Genomic DNA, 13,477 nt, shown 5'->3' on the forward strand with positions numbered 1-13,477 from the left:
TAATGAAAAATTAACATTTAATTTTTAAGCTTATGATAGAAGAGTAATGGAACGATTATATTCTGTTTTAGTACGCGGGACAGATGTCTCGACCGTGTCCCGGTCTAAGAAAATACCGTTTGTGTTTGTAAGAGGATCGTTTATTTTTGTTCAGTTGTTACAATGGTTATTGTATGTACGAAGAAGTTGAGCTTCGCAGAAGTGAGCTGTCTGAACTCCAGAGGTTCACTCTGGCGTCTGGAGCTGCTGTGCCGGTTTATATACGGAAGTTCTAGGCGTGTCGTGTGCAGATCTCTTTGTCTTCAGGATACGTGTTGCAGTTGCATGATGACATCACTGTTGGGTTTCGTTCGTTTTACGATCCCTCGGGGACGTTGCCCTCGAATTCCGCATGTTTAAATAGGAGCTGTTATGATGCCATCGTAAGACTTGTGTATTGTTGTGAAATATATGAGATCACTGTTTTTGATTCGGAATAGCACAAGTTGTGTTATATTCCTACACTGTCATCTATTGAATCTTTAATATGTTCTAATAAGAATCGTATATGAAAATTTCATAATGAAAAATTTCATTCACTAATACGAATCGAAATTTAGTTTGTTAGTTTACATGTTATAATAATAGAGGTATCCAGATCCAACAAGAGAAATTCCAGATCCTGGTGTAGTATCGTAACCACGGAGCCGCTCCGTTCTTTTTATTTTTGTTTTCAATTAGTAAAAATTGTTTTTATTCCGGGCTCATTAATTATTAGTTTTTGAAATAAAAATAGCTTAAATTTAATAAAAAATATAACACGGGCCCCTCCCGTCAGATTTGAAAGTATCAATTAATTTTTTATACGAGATTGTATGTGAATTTATTTTTATGTGGATTTGTTTGAAGTTTTATACATATAAAAAATAATCGTTGAATAATATAGTATCTATATAACAGGTGGTCGAGTGAAAGGTTTCGACCGTTTCCCGGCCTATGGAAATTCAGTTGAGTTTGAAAGAGGATCTTTTATTTTCTTGGTTTCTTCGGAGAAGTGATCTGTATGAACTCCAGAGGCTCACTCTGCCAGTAGAGGTTGCTGCGTTGGTTTATATATGGAAGTTCTAAGCGTGGCGTGTGCAAAAGATCTCTTTGTTCTCCAGGGCACGTGTTCTCAGGACGAGAGTTTTATAGCTTTGGGGTCAAAGCCAGGACGATGTCCGTAAGAGAATGGGGTCATACGCTTCCTTCGTTTCCAAGACACGTGTATACGAAGCACGTGTTGACCTATTTTCGAGGCGCGTGTTTTATAGGTTCAAGCGCCACACATGATGCTTTTTCTTTGTTTCCACGAACACGTGTAAATGATTGCCACGAGTAAACGATTTTCAGGATATGTGTCGCAGTGGCCTGGTGAGATCATTGTTTGTTGTACTATATGCCTACATATCAATTTATCATAAACCAAAATAGCGCATTCGTTTTAAACTAAAGTAGAATTTCACTTTAAAATTGCATATCTGAAAAATCTAATTTTTTAAGTGCAAAACAATGTCAATACGAATGTTATTCGCCAATTTGATGTTCATCAGTTCAGAAATTAACGTTTTGGAAACGATTTATGCCCTAATAAATCGATGGTAAGTAATTGCGCAGAAATTGTCCTTGGAAAACGTAGGTAGGTGATTAGGTGAGGTTTGGAACCGTCAAACAGTGAAACCGGCCGGCCGGCTGACCGGTGACGTTTGTATGGCAACAAGATGTCGCGATCGACCGGTTGGGACGGAGTCAACTCTATAAAAAGATCTATATGTGGCGGAGCCGAGTCAGACATATCCGACCAAGACATATCCTGTGACTCTAGTGACGACGACGTCACTCCATCGAAACATTTCGCTCACAAATGTACCGCCAAATTTCCTAACCTCCAAAATCTCAACCAATCGTCCTGCACAAAGCAACACAATCACCGACGAAATCGTCCGACTAAGAAACGAAAGACCGCCAAAGCTAAACTGAACTTCAGCAACGTGGATAAAAATGTTACTGTAATAAGAGGTATATACTATTTTGAATTTGAGCGGGAAACTGAAGTATATTTGACAGCTTTGAACGTAATACTATTTATAGCGACCATATCCATCTCCATTTCATTCTTACTTTCTTAAAACCCTTTGCCCGCGGCAATAAATATAGCGAACAAGCCCTGTACGCAGCACCTTTTTCGCGAATTTGGCAATCGAGTTTTCGACCTTAAATACAGATTTTAATATTTACTCAAGTAATCAGATATGTTAATTAACACATAAAGTATTATTTTTAACAATAAAATACATAATATATCTCGTAGTTTTGGATTCATTGTCAGATAATCATTCTTCATAATTGTATGAAGACGTGACGTCACATAACAGAAGGTTTCAGTATGGTTCCACAAGAAAACTAATTTTGACTGGCATATATTCATTTTAAGCAAATTGAATAGATGGCATTCAACTCTCAGTAATATATTCAACCAATTTTGAACCTTAAAACAGTTGAAATAGGCGCATATAAGGCTCAAAATACCGTGCAAAGTAAAGAAATTCTATGGAAGACAGCCGCACTGCTACAGACTTGTCGCCCAAAGCTTCCATAGAAGACGGCCGCGGGCAAACGGTTAAAATAATACTTCAGTATTCTTCAATAATGAAATACATTTTAAATATATCAAAACATTATAGAAATTATTAAGAACTGAAACCAAAGTGTTTTATAATAGATTAAATCGACTATATATATACAGGCCAATCGTTATAATTTCTCTATTATATGAAATTTTTTATATCTAATTTTCAGATAGAAATAAAGCATCAAACGAAGAATCTCATACCCCTAACAGCTCACCTTTATTCTTCACCGATGATGAATCTAATAAACCGATCATAAATACTTGCAAAGGTTCACCTGTGGATGAGACTACACATAATCAAGATGAAGTAGTCAAAAATGATGAGGAAATTTCTAGTCCCATATTAAAAGTAAAACGAAGTAAAAGAATTAAAAAACGCTTAAAACATGAGAAATCAGTACAAAAAAGTCCTGAAATCCTCACAAAGCCAAATACAAACGACGAGATCTTCATCGGAACATATTCAAGCAGTCAAAACGCAAGCGTACCGAGTAAAGAAATCGATGACGCTTACATATCCAGTTTTAAAGTCAGCCCAGACAAAGCTTCCGGGCAATCGCTCATCGAAATCAACGAATCTAGCACTGCCAACGAAATAACATTTACAAACACAAATAAAAGCGTGCACGTAGATTCGGCGAAGAAGAAAAGTAAGAAGAAACTCCCCGTCGACAGTCTGGCTAGCCGGCTACAGAAGCTGATAAAGAAACAAGAGTCATTCCTGTCGATTTGGAAGCACGAGCGATACATGGCGAGCCACGGCGACTTTGAGTGTCCTGCCGAGTCGACAGAAGAAACTCTCACGCTCAACGTAGTCAGTTGCAGGGAAGAGTGTGGAATTTTCATGATTGAATGTAGCCAAAATATCGCAGATGATACCCTTGCAAAGCGATACATTGTGATATTTAATAGTCATTTTGTAAAAGAAGTCACCGTCGGTTGTGGCTGGACGCTCATCATCTACAAACCTTATAAGATCTTTAACGTCGACAACACTGACGGTACTAGTTTGCACAATATCATAGTCAACGTCTGCAAATTTGATGTTTCTCAATGTTAAATAAAAAATCATTGTATTATATAGCATATTTCAATTGTTTGTTGACTTTAAATATCTAATATTGTTTTTCAAGTTGTAAGTATAGGAGAGTTTGGACTAAAGTAGTTTGAACATTTTTAATTAACCCGTTTATAGATAGTACTTACTTTTGATGCTTTCGAATTTTGTACTAATAAATTCAATATAATGCAATACTTACCTATGAAATCTCTTTAGATAATTGCATTTAGAATCATTCATTATTTTTTAATACAACTGTCTTATGTTTATTTATTTTTTAAATAATTGCTTTAACCCTTTGCTCGCGGCAATAAATATAGCGAACAAGCCCTGTACGCAGCACCTTTTTCGCGAATTTGGCAATGGAGTTTTCGACCTTAAATACAGATTTTAATATTTACTCAAGTAACCAGATATGTTAATTAACACATTAAGTATTATTTTAAACAATAAAATACATAATATATCTCGTAGTTTTGGCTTAATTGTCAAATAATCATTCTTCATACAATTGAGACGTATCGTCGCCATTGTTCGAAGACGTGACGTCACATCAACAAGGTTTCAGTGTGGTTCCACAAAAAACTAATTTTGACTGGTATATATTCATTTTAAGCAAATTGAATAGATGGCATTCAACTCTCAGTAATATATTCAACCAATTTTGAACCTTAAAAAAGTTGAAATAGGCGCATATAAGCCTCAAAATCCCATGCAAAGTTCAGAAATTCTATGGAAGACAGCCGCGCTACAGACTTTTCATTTTTATTTTAAGTATTTCAATAAATTTTTTTTATTTATAAGAGCTTATTCACATTTAAGAAAATAATAAAAAATAAAAACAGCATTGTATATTATGTATATATTTAATGATAATATAACATACGTTGAAAATTGTTGTTACATAATTAATAACTTTATATTGGACAAAAAAATACATTACATACTATATACATCTATATACAATATTTCTCGATAGTTAAAATACAATGGAAATATGTTTTTAATCATAAAATTTTTACAAAACATGTCCAAAAATGACTAGATTCGATATAACGTAACACGTTGAACTTCACAAGCCTGAAGAACTATTTACACTTACATACATATATACGTATATTGTACGTCTCACAGAAAAAAGGAATTGTTATTGTTATAATAAAATTAATATTTTCTAGACTTGTGGATTTCAATGGAATTTGTATATCGACTGAGTATATACATAGAAATAAGAATTTATTAAAAAGTACAAGAGATGAGGTCAACGCCGTGATATGATTTCGGAGAGCCGTGATATCAAATTGCCACGTTCTGTTAACACTTTGACTGTTACTGTATAAGAACACATAGTGGCAAACTAAATCAAGTGAGTCGTTGCAAACGAAAGAAAGAACTGTGACGATAAGTTACATCATTAAATATGTATACGAAGTGTGCAATTTACAAAATTACACATGCTTGTAAGATTGACCGAATTTTTCCCCTAATATAATATATGGAAAGTTTCTAAAATACATCTGTTCATAAGAAATATGATAAAAGATTTTCCCTGGCTTACCGGGAAATTCTCAACCAATTATTGTTGATATTACAACATATTAGCGATATTTGTTTGAGGATATCACTACTATGAGCTCGCTTTTGAATACCTTTGTCTATAATAGACAGCAATTCGAGAGTCAGCTGTGGGAAGAGGACGATGTCGAAGATCTTCTTACTATTATTTCTATTATGCAGAACACTAACTCCGATCCTTCAGACCTAGAACATCTAGTCCAAACTCTGAATTCATTTAGTATAAAAAGTACATTAAACTATAGGCCAATTTCGATCCTTTGGAACTGGCGAAAATGTTTGAAATAATTATTCATACATTGTTGAGAATGTCCTTTTGTTCTTTTTTTTTTAGAACGCCATAGAATGGTGTTCTGGCACCCTTTTTTTCTGGTATTTTTAATATTTGTTCGAAGAAACTATGACAATCAGTATTTATATAACTCGCCAAACCAGCAAAATTTGGCATAGGAAAAACTGTTTTAAATTTTAGTTAAATGATATTTGAATAGAATTTTCGTTAATAAAAAAAGCCCTGAAAAGCCAAAACTAAAATCTAATTTAATTTCGATCTCTATTATAGAGTCAAATTGATGTATTTATACAGACTTTGCTGACAATCTTATGTCTTTTGATACTTATTTAAAGTATCGACAATTTGTCAAATACGGAAATTGCTTCTCACAGGAGTCAAACAAAAAAAGAAGTCTTCCTCCACAACGAAAAACCAAAGAGAATACATCAACACAATGCTGAAGAACTTCAACATGGAAGACGGCAACGCCGATGGTATCGAATTTAAAATTAGAAACCTTAAGAAATTGTTTCTCAAAAGAGTATGTACCTATATAGCACCATCGGGTATTCGACGATCGATACTATCGGAACGGTGGTGAGGACGGTTCGAGGGGCCCGGGCGGGATCCATAAAGCCAGCAGCCACGTCGTGCTGATAACTGTTTCAGAGGATACAGCCCCTTATGAAGGTCGTCGCCAAACGGACCGAGGATGTCTTAAAAAAACTCAATAGCTGCTGATTAGGTGATCATATTTTTGCGCATACTTTTTCTCGTTATGTAGTGATCAGAGTCTTGTGTACGTACATTTTTATATTGTTAATGTTAGAAAAACTAACTAAACAGAATTTATGTCTTCATAAAACAATACATCTTAGTTTAATTTCAATACCTACTGATCTAGTGATCATCTTTTTATGTTTTGATTTTCACTTTTAAGTAATATGTATGCTCTTATAGTTATTAGTTTGGTACATATGTACATATCTATGTAAATATAAGAAATAAAACGAGAGAAGAACGAATGTGAGACGAACTGAAGAATGAATCTAAATTGTGTATATTATGACTGTTTCAAAATTTATTTATTCTTAAATTCCAATTTGCATTTTAAATCTATATATGGATCTGTGATATAAAGATGAGGGAAATAAGAAAGAGGAATGAAGACGACAAATAAACGGATCCCACTCTTTGATGAAATATCTACAAACAAGAGAGTGGATATCGGGGGTTGGGTTAAGCCGGTAAAAATCAGGCACTACCCTACAGTTTGGACCGTAGGGTGTCTTTGAAGTTTTCCCACCTCCAGAAAAAAAATAAATATTCTAATAGTTCTAGTAATCATAGTCCATTCTAGGGATCCTTAAAAGCCAGCAGCCGCGTCGTGCTGATAAAACTGGACGTGAAGAACGCGTTTAATAAGGCAAAATGGGAGGAAGTGACGACCGGATTCTAAAGTACATCACGGGGGACAGATGCGAGAAAGGGACGTACCGAGTGACGGCAGGCGTTCCCCAGGGCTCGGTCCTTGGACCGACCCTGTGGAACTTCATGTACGACGGAGTGTTCCGACTCGAGCTGCCAGAAGGAGCCTTCGTGGTGGGATTCGCAGACGACATCGGAATCCCGGTGTCGGCGAAGAAACCCGAGTGGCTGGAGCTGCACACTAACGAGGCACTCAGAAGGGTATCCAAGTGGATAGATGGAGTGGGACTGTCGCTTGCGAGGCAGAAGATGGAGACGGTCTTTTTCACCCGCCGGCGAAAGTTGACGCCGCCGACTATCCGGTGGTGTTCCAGAATTCCCTGAAATATTTGGGAGTCCATCTGGACGCGACAAAGGCAGCCGAATAAGCGGCAATAGTAACAACGGCGCTGGGACGACTGATGCCAAACCTCAGAATACCGAAACCGAAGAGAAGGAAGCTGCTGAACAGCGTCATCCATGCGACGATTCTCTACGCACCACCGATCTGGGCGGATTCCATGGAAATCGAAAGGGGGAGGAAAAAACTAGCCTCAGTACAGCGAAGGAGTGCACTCACGGCGTACTCAACTGTATCCGAAAATGCTGTTCTGGTAGTCGTAGGAATCACCCTGATCGATGTGCTTGCGAAGGAGAGGAAGCAGCTCTTCGACGGCTCGATAGGCAATGCATCAGAATCCCGAGAAACAGCGACACGCAGGCGGAAGGCGATATGGCAAGAGCTGATGATGTGCTGGCAGAGGCGGTGGGACGAAGAATGTAAGGGACACTGGACCTATGGGATCATTCCACTTGACACGGCTGCTGACGGAACACGGCTGCTTCGGCAAGTACCTCCACAGGATCAAAAAGGAGGCCGAAACAAAATGCTACCACTACGAAGCCGAAGTCGACGACGCAGAGCATACCCTTTTCGTGTACCCGGCTTGGGCGGAAGAAAGAGAAGGAATGGAGGAAATTGGAGCGACCTCACCCGAAAACCTGGGCAAGAAGCTAATAGAGAAAATGGATGCTTGGGTAATCATCGACACGTTCGCGTCAACGGTGATGCGCAAGAAGGAGGCGCACGAACGAGAGAGAAGAATGCATGTGAGATGAATGGAAGAAAGAAAGAACGACGAGAAACAAAGAATGAACGACGATGAATGAATGGTCCCCACTCTTTGAAGTAATAGATAGAAGTCCCAGAGAGTGGAGGTCGGGGGGGTGGGGTTTAGCCGGTAAAAATCCGGCACTACCCTGCAGTTCGGACTGTAGGGTGTCTTCTGACATACTTCCTTCAACGAGATCTAACTCAGCAATAATAATTGTAATAATTGCAATTGTAACGCGACGTTCTCCCCATCGTCCCATAGGGCAACACTCGCCTTTTTTTTTAGTGGCCGCACAGAAAAGCGCGCGATATAGGCGCGCTCGCTTCGAGATTAGCTCTCTCGACCGCCATCCCCCGCCGTTTCCGGAGAAACATCAGACGCGAGTGGACCGGTCCGAAGCGCAGAGCCAGCTCCCGACCACGAGGAAGCTGTTATCAACGAGACGATTTGCAGTCAGGAACCTACCCGACTATATAAACTGTATCCCAAGGTTAGTTCACGTTTCCCTATAACCCGACCCTTGGGAGAAGAACGACGTATCCGCCCTCTGCATCTCCCACCGCGAGATCAGCTAAGCGCGCGTACACCCGTTCGTTACACAATAAATATGTAACTCATAGGTGACGGTTGAATTTTTAGTAATATTTGATATAATGCAAGATCGGCGAAAACTTTATACGTTAATTTCTGTTATATTATACTCAAGTATTTGCAAAAATAATATATGTTGTGGCAGAGGCACCAGGTAAGTGAATGCATTTGAGCGCATCGTATCGCTTATTGTAACGGCAGTTTTGTTTGTTTTTGTAACTAATATTTTAACTGACGCCCTAATTGACTGTGGTACTTGAAAATTGATTTTTTTTTTATATTTCTTTACTTTTTATTAGGCTAAGCGGAAAGTAATGATAATTTTTAAGGAGACGATTTCGAAATTAGTTTGCCGCCGGCTGTCGTCGAGTTAACACGTAAGACTTGATCTTATTTTGTAGCTCTTTTAGTCTACTTTTATCTTCCCTCAAAAGTTTTTAAAATGTCAAGGCCAGAAATCGAGGACACCCATTTGCGTTATTATATGCTGTTTTTGTTCTATCAAGGAATGAAAGCAAAAGAAGCCACTCGGACTATAATATAAAATTCTCACTTCTAAATCGAACATGCATTCTAAAGACCAAAAATCGTGGCTTCTGTCTGCATTTGATGAGTTGATTACGGGTATTGAAACAATAACACAGACTTGTGTATCTGACAAGAGGGCCTTGCAGGATATCCAAGAGATCGTCTGTGGTGTTTCCAACCGTACACAGCAAATTACTCGAAGTTCACCTGTTAACTCTCTTTTCAATGAAAAGAGAAATGATTTCATTTTAGTTAATACCAAAATAAAAAAATGATGACAATATCGAGTCACCAAGAAAAAGACGTGGAGAAGATGATACAGAAAAGTATTTGCGTCTCTATAATGAGATATTTGACACAATAAAAGGGTAAATGGAAGTAAGATTTAATGACTTAAAAGAACTTAGTTTTATAGAATTAATAGATTTTAAAAAATTTTCTAAATTCAAAGCTAATTTCTAAATCGAAATCAAAGTATCAAATTTTTTTTGATTTTTCGAAATTGCGAAGTGAATTGATGGCCGTGTACAGTCGGGGTTTACTTAATTTTTTATACTTTTATTTTTTTTTATTTTTTTTACTTAATTTTTTATACTTTTTTTGCTTCAATTAATTTATTTAAAAATTTTTTTTATAAAAAATGCAAATCAAGTTAATCTTTCAATAATTTGAATTAATCAAAAATGAAAAGGAGCTCTTCCTAATTTTATTATTAATGAAATATAAATATTAAAAATAAAAAATAATAAAATATTATTATAATAATTTGTCAGATTTTTCAGGCAAAACAGTCACAGAAATTGTTAAATTCTTAAAAGAAACAGAACTGGCTGATGAAGCATATTCTGAAATATATAAACTTTCTACCTTGATTTTGACTATTCCAGTAAGTACGTCAACAGTTGAACGCACTTTTTCATCTTTAAAGCGCATAAAAACGTCAATTCGCAATGCACAGGGTGAAAGCAGACTTTCAATGCTTTCAATGATATCAATTGAAAAACAATTACATGAAGATACACAAAATCGAAGAAATTTCTATGATATGGTAGTTCAAAAATTTATAGAAAAAGGCGATAGAAGGATTGCTCTCGTATATAAATGAAATAAATTTGAAAAATCACTGTCAAATTTCATAATATTATATATGTATACTACCCATATAATTTTGTACCTACTTGGAATTAAAAATATTTTTATATACATATATATTTTTTTATTTTTCCTGTTCCCTTGATTCAAATTTCAGGATCAACAACGAAATTTACATCCGGAACACCCTCAAAAACCAAGTATGGTGTGGAACCATATGAAACAATTTGAAATGACAGTTTGGTATTGTCCCAGAAGTCTAGGTACCTGCACATTTATTTTCTGAATAAAGATACTTCGGAAGATGACGTCAAACGTTTTATAAATAAAAACGGTGTGACTTCAGATTTGCTTTCACATAACCATGAAATGTTGCTGAATTCAGCATTCTGACCGATTGATCAAGACCAACTGAACGATATAATAACTATCGATATATAGTCTATCGAAATATAAGGCTGTAGATGTTGTCATAGACAATGAAAGAGTTTAACGTGATGTGTGATAAAGTTAAAGTGACAATCTATCGTACTCGCCATGAAGACCATTCCAAATTTTATGAGATGCATGGCAGTCTTGTTGTCTGTAAAAACGCGAATGAGCTGATGGCAGCCCTTAATATTACTCACAATCCAGCGGATTGGAGATTGTTTATAGATGCGTCAAAACTCAGTCTAAAAGCGGTCCAGGTATCTGCACATTTATTTTCTGAATAAAGATACTTCGGAAGATGACGTCAAACGTTTTATAAATAAAAACGGTGTGACGTCAGATTTGCTTTCACATAACCATGAAATGTTGCTGAATTCAGCATTCTGACCGATTGATCAAGACCAACTGAACGATATAATAACTATCGATATATAATCAATCGAAATATAAGGCTGGAGATGTGGTCATAGAAAGTGAAAGAGTTTAACGTGATGTGTGATAAAGTAAATGTGACAATCTATCGTACTCGCCATGAAGACCATTCCAAATTTTATGAAATGCATGGCAGTCTTGTTGTCTGTAAAAACGCGAATGAGCTGATGGCAGCCCTTAATATTACTCACAATCCAGCGGATTGGAGATTGTTTATAGATGCGTCAAAACTCAGTCTAAAAGCGGTCCAGGTATCTGCACATTTATTTTCTGAATAAAGATACTTCGGAAGATGACGTCAAACGTTTTATAAATAAAAACGGTGTGACGTCAGATTTGCTTTCACATAACCATGAAATGTTGCTGAATTCAGCATTCTGACCGATTGATCAAGACCAACTGAACGATATAATAACTATCGATATATAGTCTATCGAAATATAAGGCTGTAGATGTTGTCATAGACAATGAAAGAGTTTAACGTGATGTGTGATAAAGTTAAAGTGACAATCTATCGTACTCGCCATGAAGACCATTCCAAATTTTATGAAATGCATGGCAGTCTTGTTGTCTGTAAAAACGCGAATGAGCTGATGGCAGCCCTTAATATTACTCACAATCCAGCGGATTGGAGATTGTTTATAGATGCGTCAAAACTCAGTCTAAAAGCGGTCCAGGTATCTGCACATTTATTTTCTGAATAAAGATACTTCGGAAGATGACATCAAACGTTTTATAAATAAAAACGGTGTGACGTCAGATTTGCTTTCACATAACCATGAAATGTTGCTGAATTCAGCATTCTGACCGATTGATCAAGACCAACTGAACGATATAATAACTATCGATATATAGTCTATCGAAATATAAGGCTGTAGATGTTGTCATAGACAATGAAAGAGTTTAACGTGATGTGTGATAAAGTTAAAGTGACAATCTATCGTACTCGCCATGAAGACCATTCCAAATTTTATGAAATGCATGGCAGTCTTGTTGTCTGTAAAAACGCGAATGAGCTGATGGCAGCCCTTAATATTACTCACAATCCAGCGGATTGGAGATTGTTTATAGATGCGTCAAAACTCAGTCTAAAAGCGGTCCAGGTATCTGCACATTTATTTTCTGAATAAAGATACTTCGGAAGATGACGTCAAACGTTTTATAAATAAAAACGGTGTGACGTCAGATTTGCTTTCACATAACCATGAAATGTTGCTGAATTCAGCATTCTGACCGATTGATCAAGACCAACTGAACGATATAATAACTATCGATATATAGTCTATCGAAATATAAGGCTGGAGATGTGGTCATAGAAAGTGAAAGAGTTTAACGTGATGTGTGATAAAGTAAATGTGACAATCTATCGTACTCGCCATGAAGACCATTCCAAATTTTATGAAATGCATGGCAGTCTTGTTGTCTGTAAAAACGCGAATGAGCTGATGGCAGCACTTAATATTACTCACAATCCAGCGGATTGGAGATTGTTTATAGATGCGTCAAAACTCAGTCTAAAAGCGGTCCAGGTATCTGCACATTTATTTTCTGAATAAAGATACTTCGGAAGATGACGTCAAACGTTTTATAAATAAAAACGGTGTGACGTCAGATTTGCTTTCACATAACCATGAAATGTTGCTGAATTCAGCATTCTGACCGATTGATCAAGACCAACTGAACGATATAATAACTATCGATATATAGTCTATCGAAATATAAGGCTGGAGATGTGGTCATAGAAAGTGAAAGAGTTTAACGTGATGTGTGATAAAGTAAATGTGACAATCTATCGTACTCGCCATGAAGACCATTCCAAATTTTATGAAATGCATGGCAGTCTTGTTGTCTGTAAAAACGCGAATGAGCTGATGGCAGCACTTAATATTACTCACAATCCAGCGGATTGGAGATTGTTTATAGATGCGTCAAAACTCAGTCTAAAAGCGGTCCAGGTATCTGCACATTTATTTTCTGAATAAAGATACTTCGGAAGATGACGTCAAACGTTTTATAAATAAAAACGGTGTGACGTCAGATTTGCTTTCACATAACCATGAAATGTTGCTGAATTCAGCATTTTGACCGATTGATCAAGACCAACTGAACGATATAATAACTATCGATATATAGTCTATCGAAATATAAGGCTGTAGATGTTGTCATAGACAATGAAAGAGTTTAACGTGATGTGTGATAAAGTTAAAGTGACAATCTATCGTACTCGCCATGAAGACCATTCCAAATTTTATGAGATGCAT

General features: G+C 36.6%; 3 protein-coding genes across 4 annotated transcripts in view; all 3 read left to right on the forward strand.

The window, feature by feature from the left end:
• The window catches only part of LOC143913612 (uncharacterized), a 374,023-nt gene that overhangs the window by 96,815 nt on the left and 263,731 nt on the right, over nt 1–13,477 (forward strand). The gene's annotated exons all lie outside the window — the stretch shown is intronic.
• Nucleotides 1,644–4,842, forward strand: LOC143912523 (uncharacterized). Its single transcript, XM_077431808.1, has 2 exons — nt 1,644–2,037; nt 2,818–4,842. Exons 1-2 carry the CDS (start codon nt 1,740–1,742, stop codon nt 3,708–3,710), a joined length of 1,191 nt encoding a protein of 396 aa, XP_077287934.1. The 5' UTR covers nt 1,644–1,739; the 3' UTR covers nt 3,711–4,842.
• LOC143913841 (uncharacterized) lies at nt 7,825–8,145 on the forward strand. The gene has a single exon (XM_077433858.1). It carries the CDS (start codon nt 7,825–7,827, stop codon nt 8,143–8,145), a length of 321 nt encoding a protein of 106 aa, XP_077289984.1.

This window comes from Arctopsyche grandis, chromosome 6 (genome assembly GCF_051622035.1).
Source record: "Arctopsyche grandis isolate Sample6627 chromosome 6, ASM5162203v2, whole genome shotgun sequence".
Classification (NCBI taxonomy): domain Eukaryota; kingdom Metazoa; phylum Arthropoda; class Insecta; order Trichoptera; family Hydropsychidae; genus Arctopsyche; species Arctopsyche grandis.

Excerpts from the sequence above, each read along its gene's own strand:
- LOC143913841 (XM_077433858.1), top strand. The coding sequence starts at position 7,825 with ATGGGATCATTCCACTTGACACGGCTGCTGACGGAACACGGCTGCTTC.
- LOC143912523 (XM_077431808.1), top strand. The coding sequence starts at position 1,740 with ATGTCGCGATCGACCGGTTGGGACGGAGTCAACTCTATAAAAAGATCT. Across the intron at positions 2,038-2,817 it reads AAATGTTACTGTAATAAGAG|ATAGAAATAAAGCATCAAAC; the intron begins GTATATACTATT and ends TCTAATTTTCAG.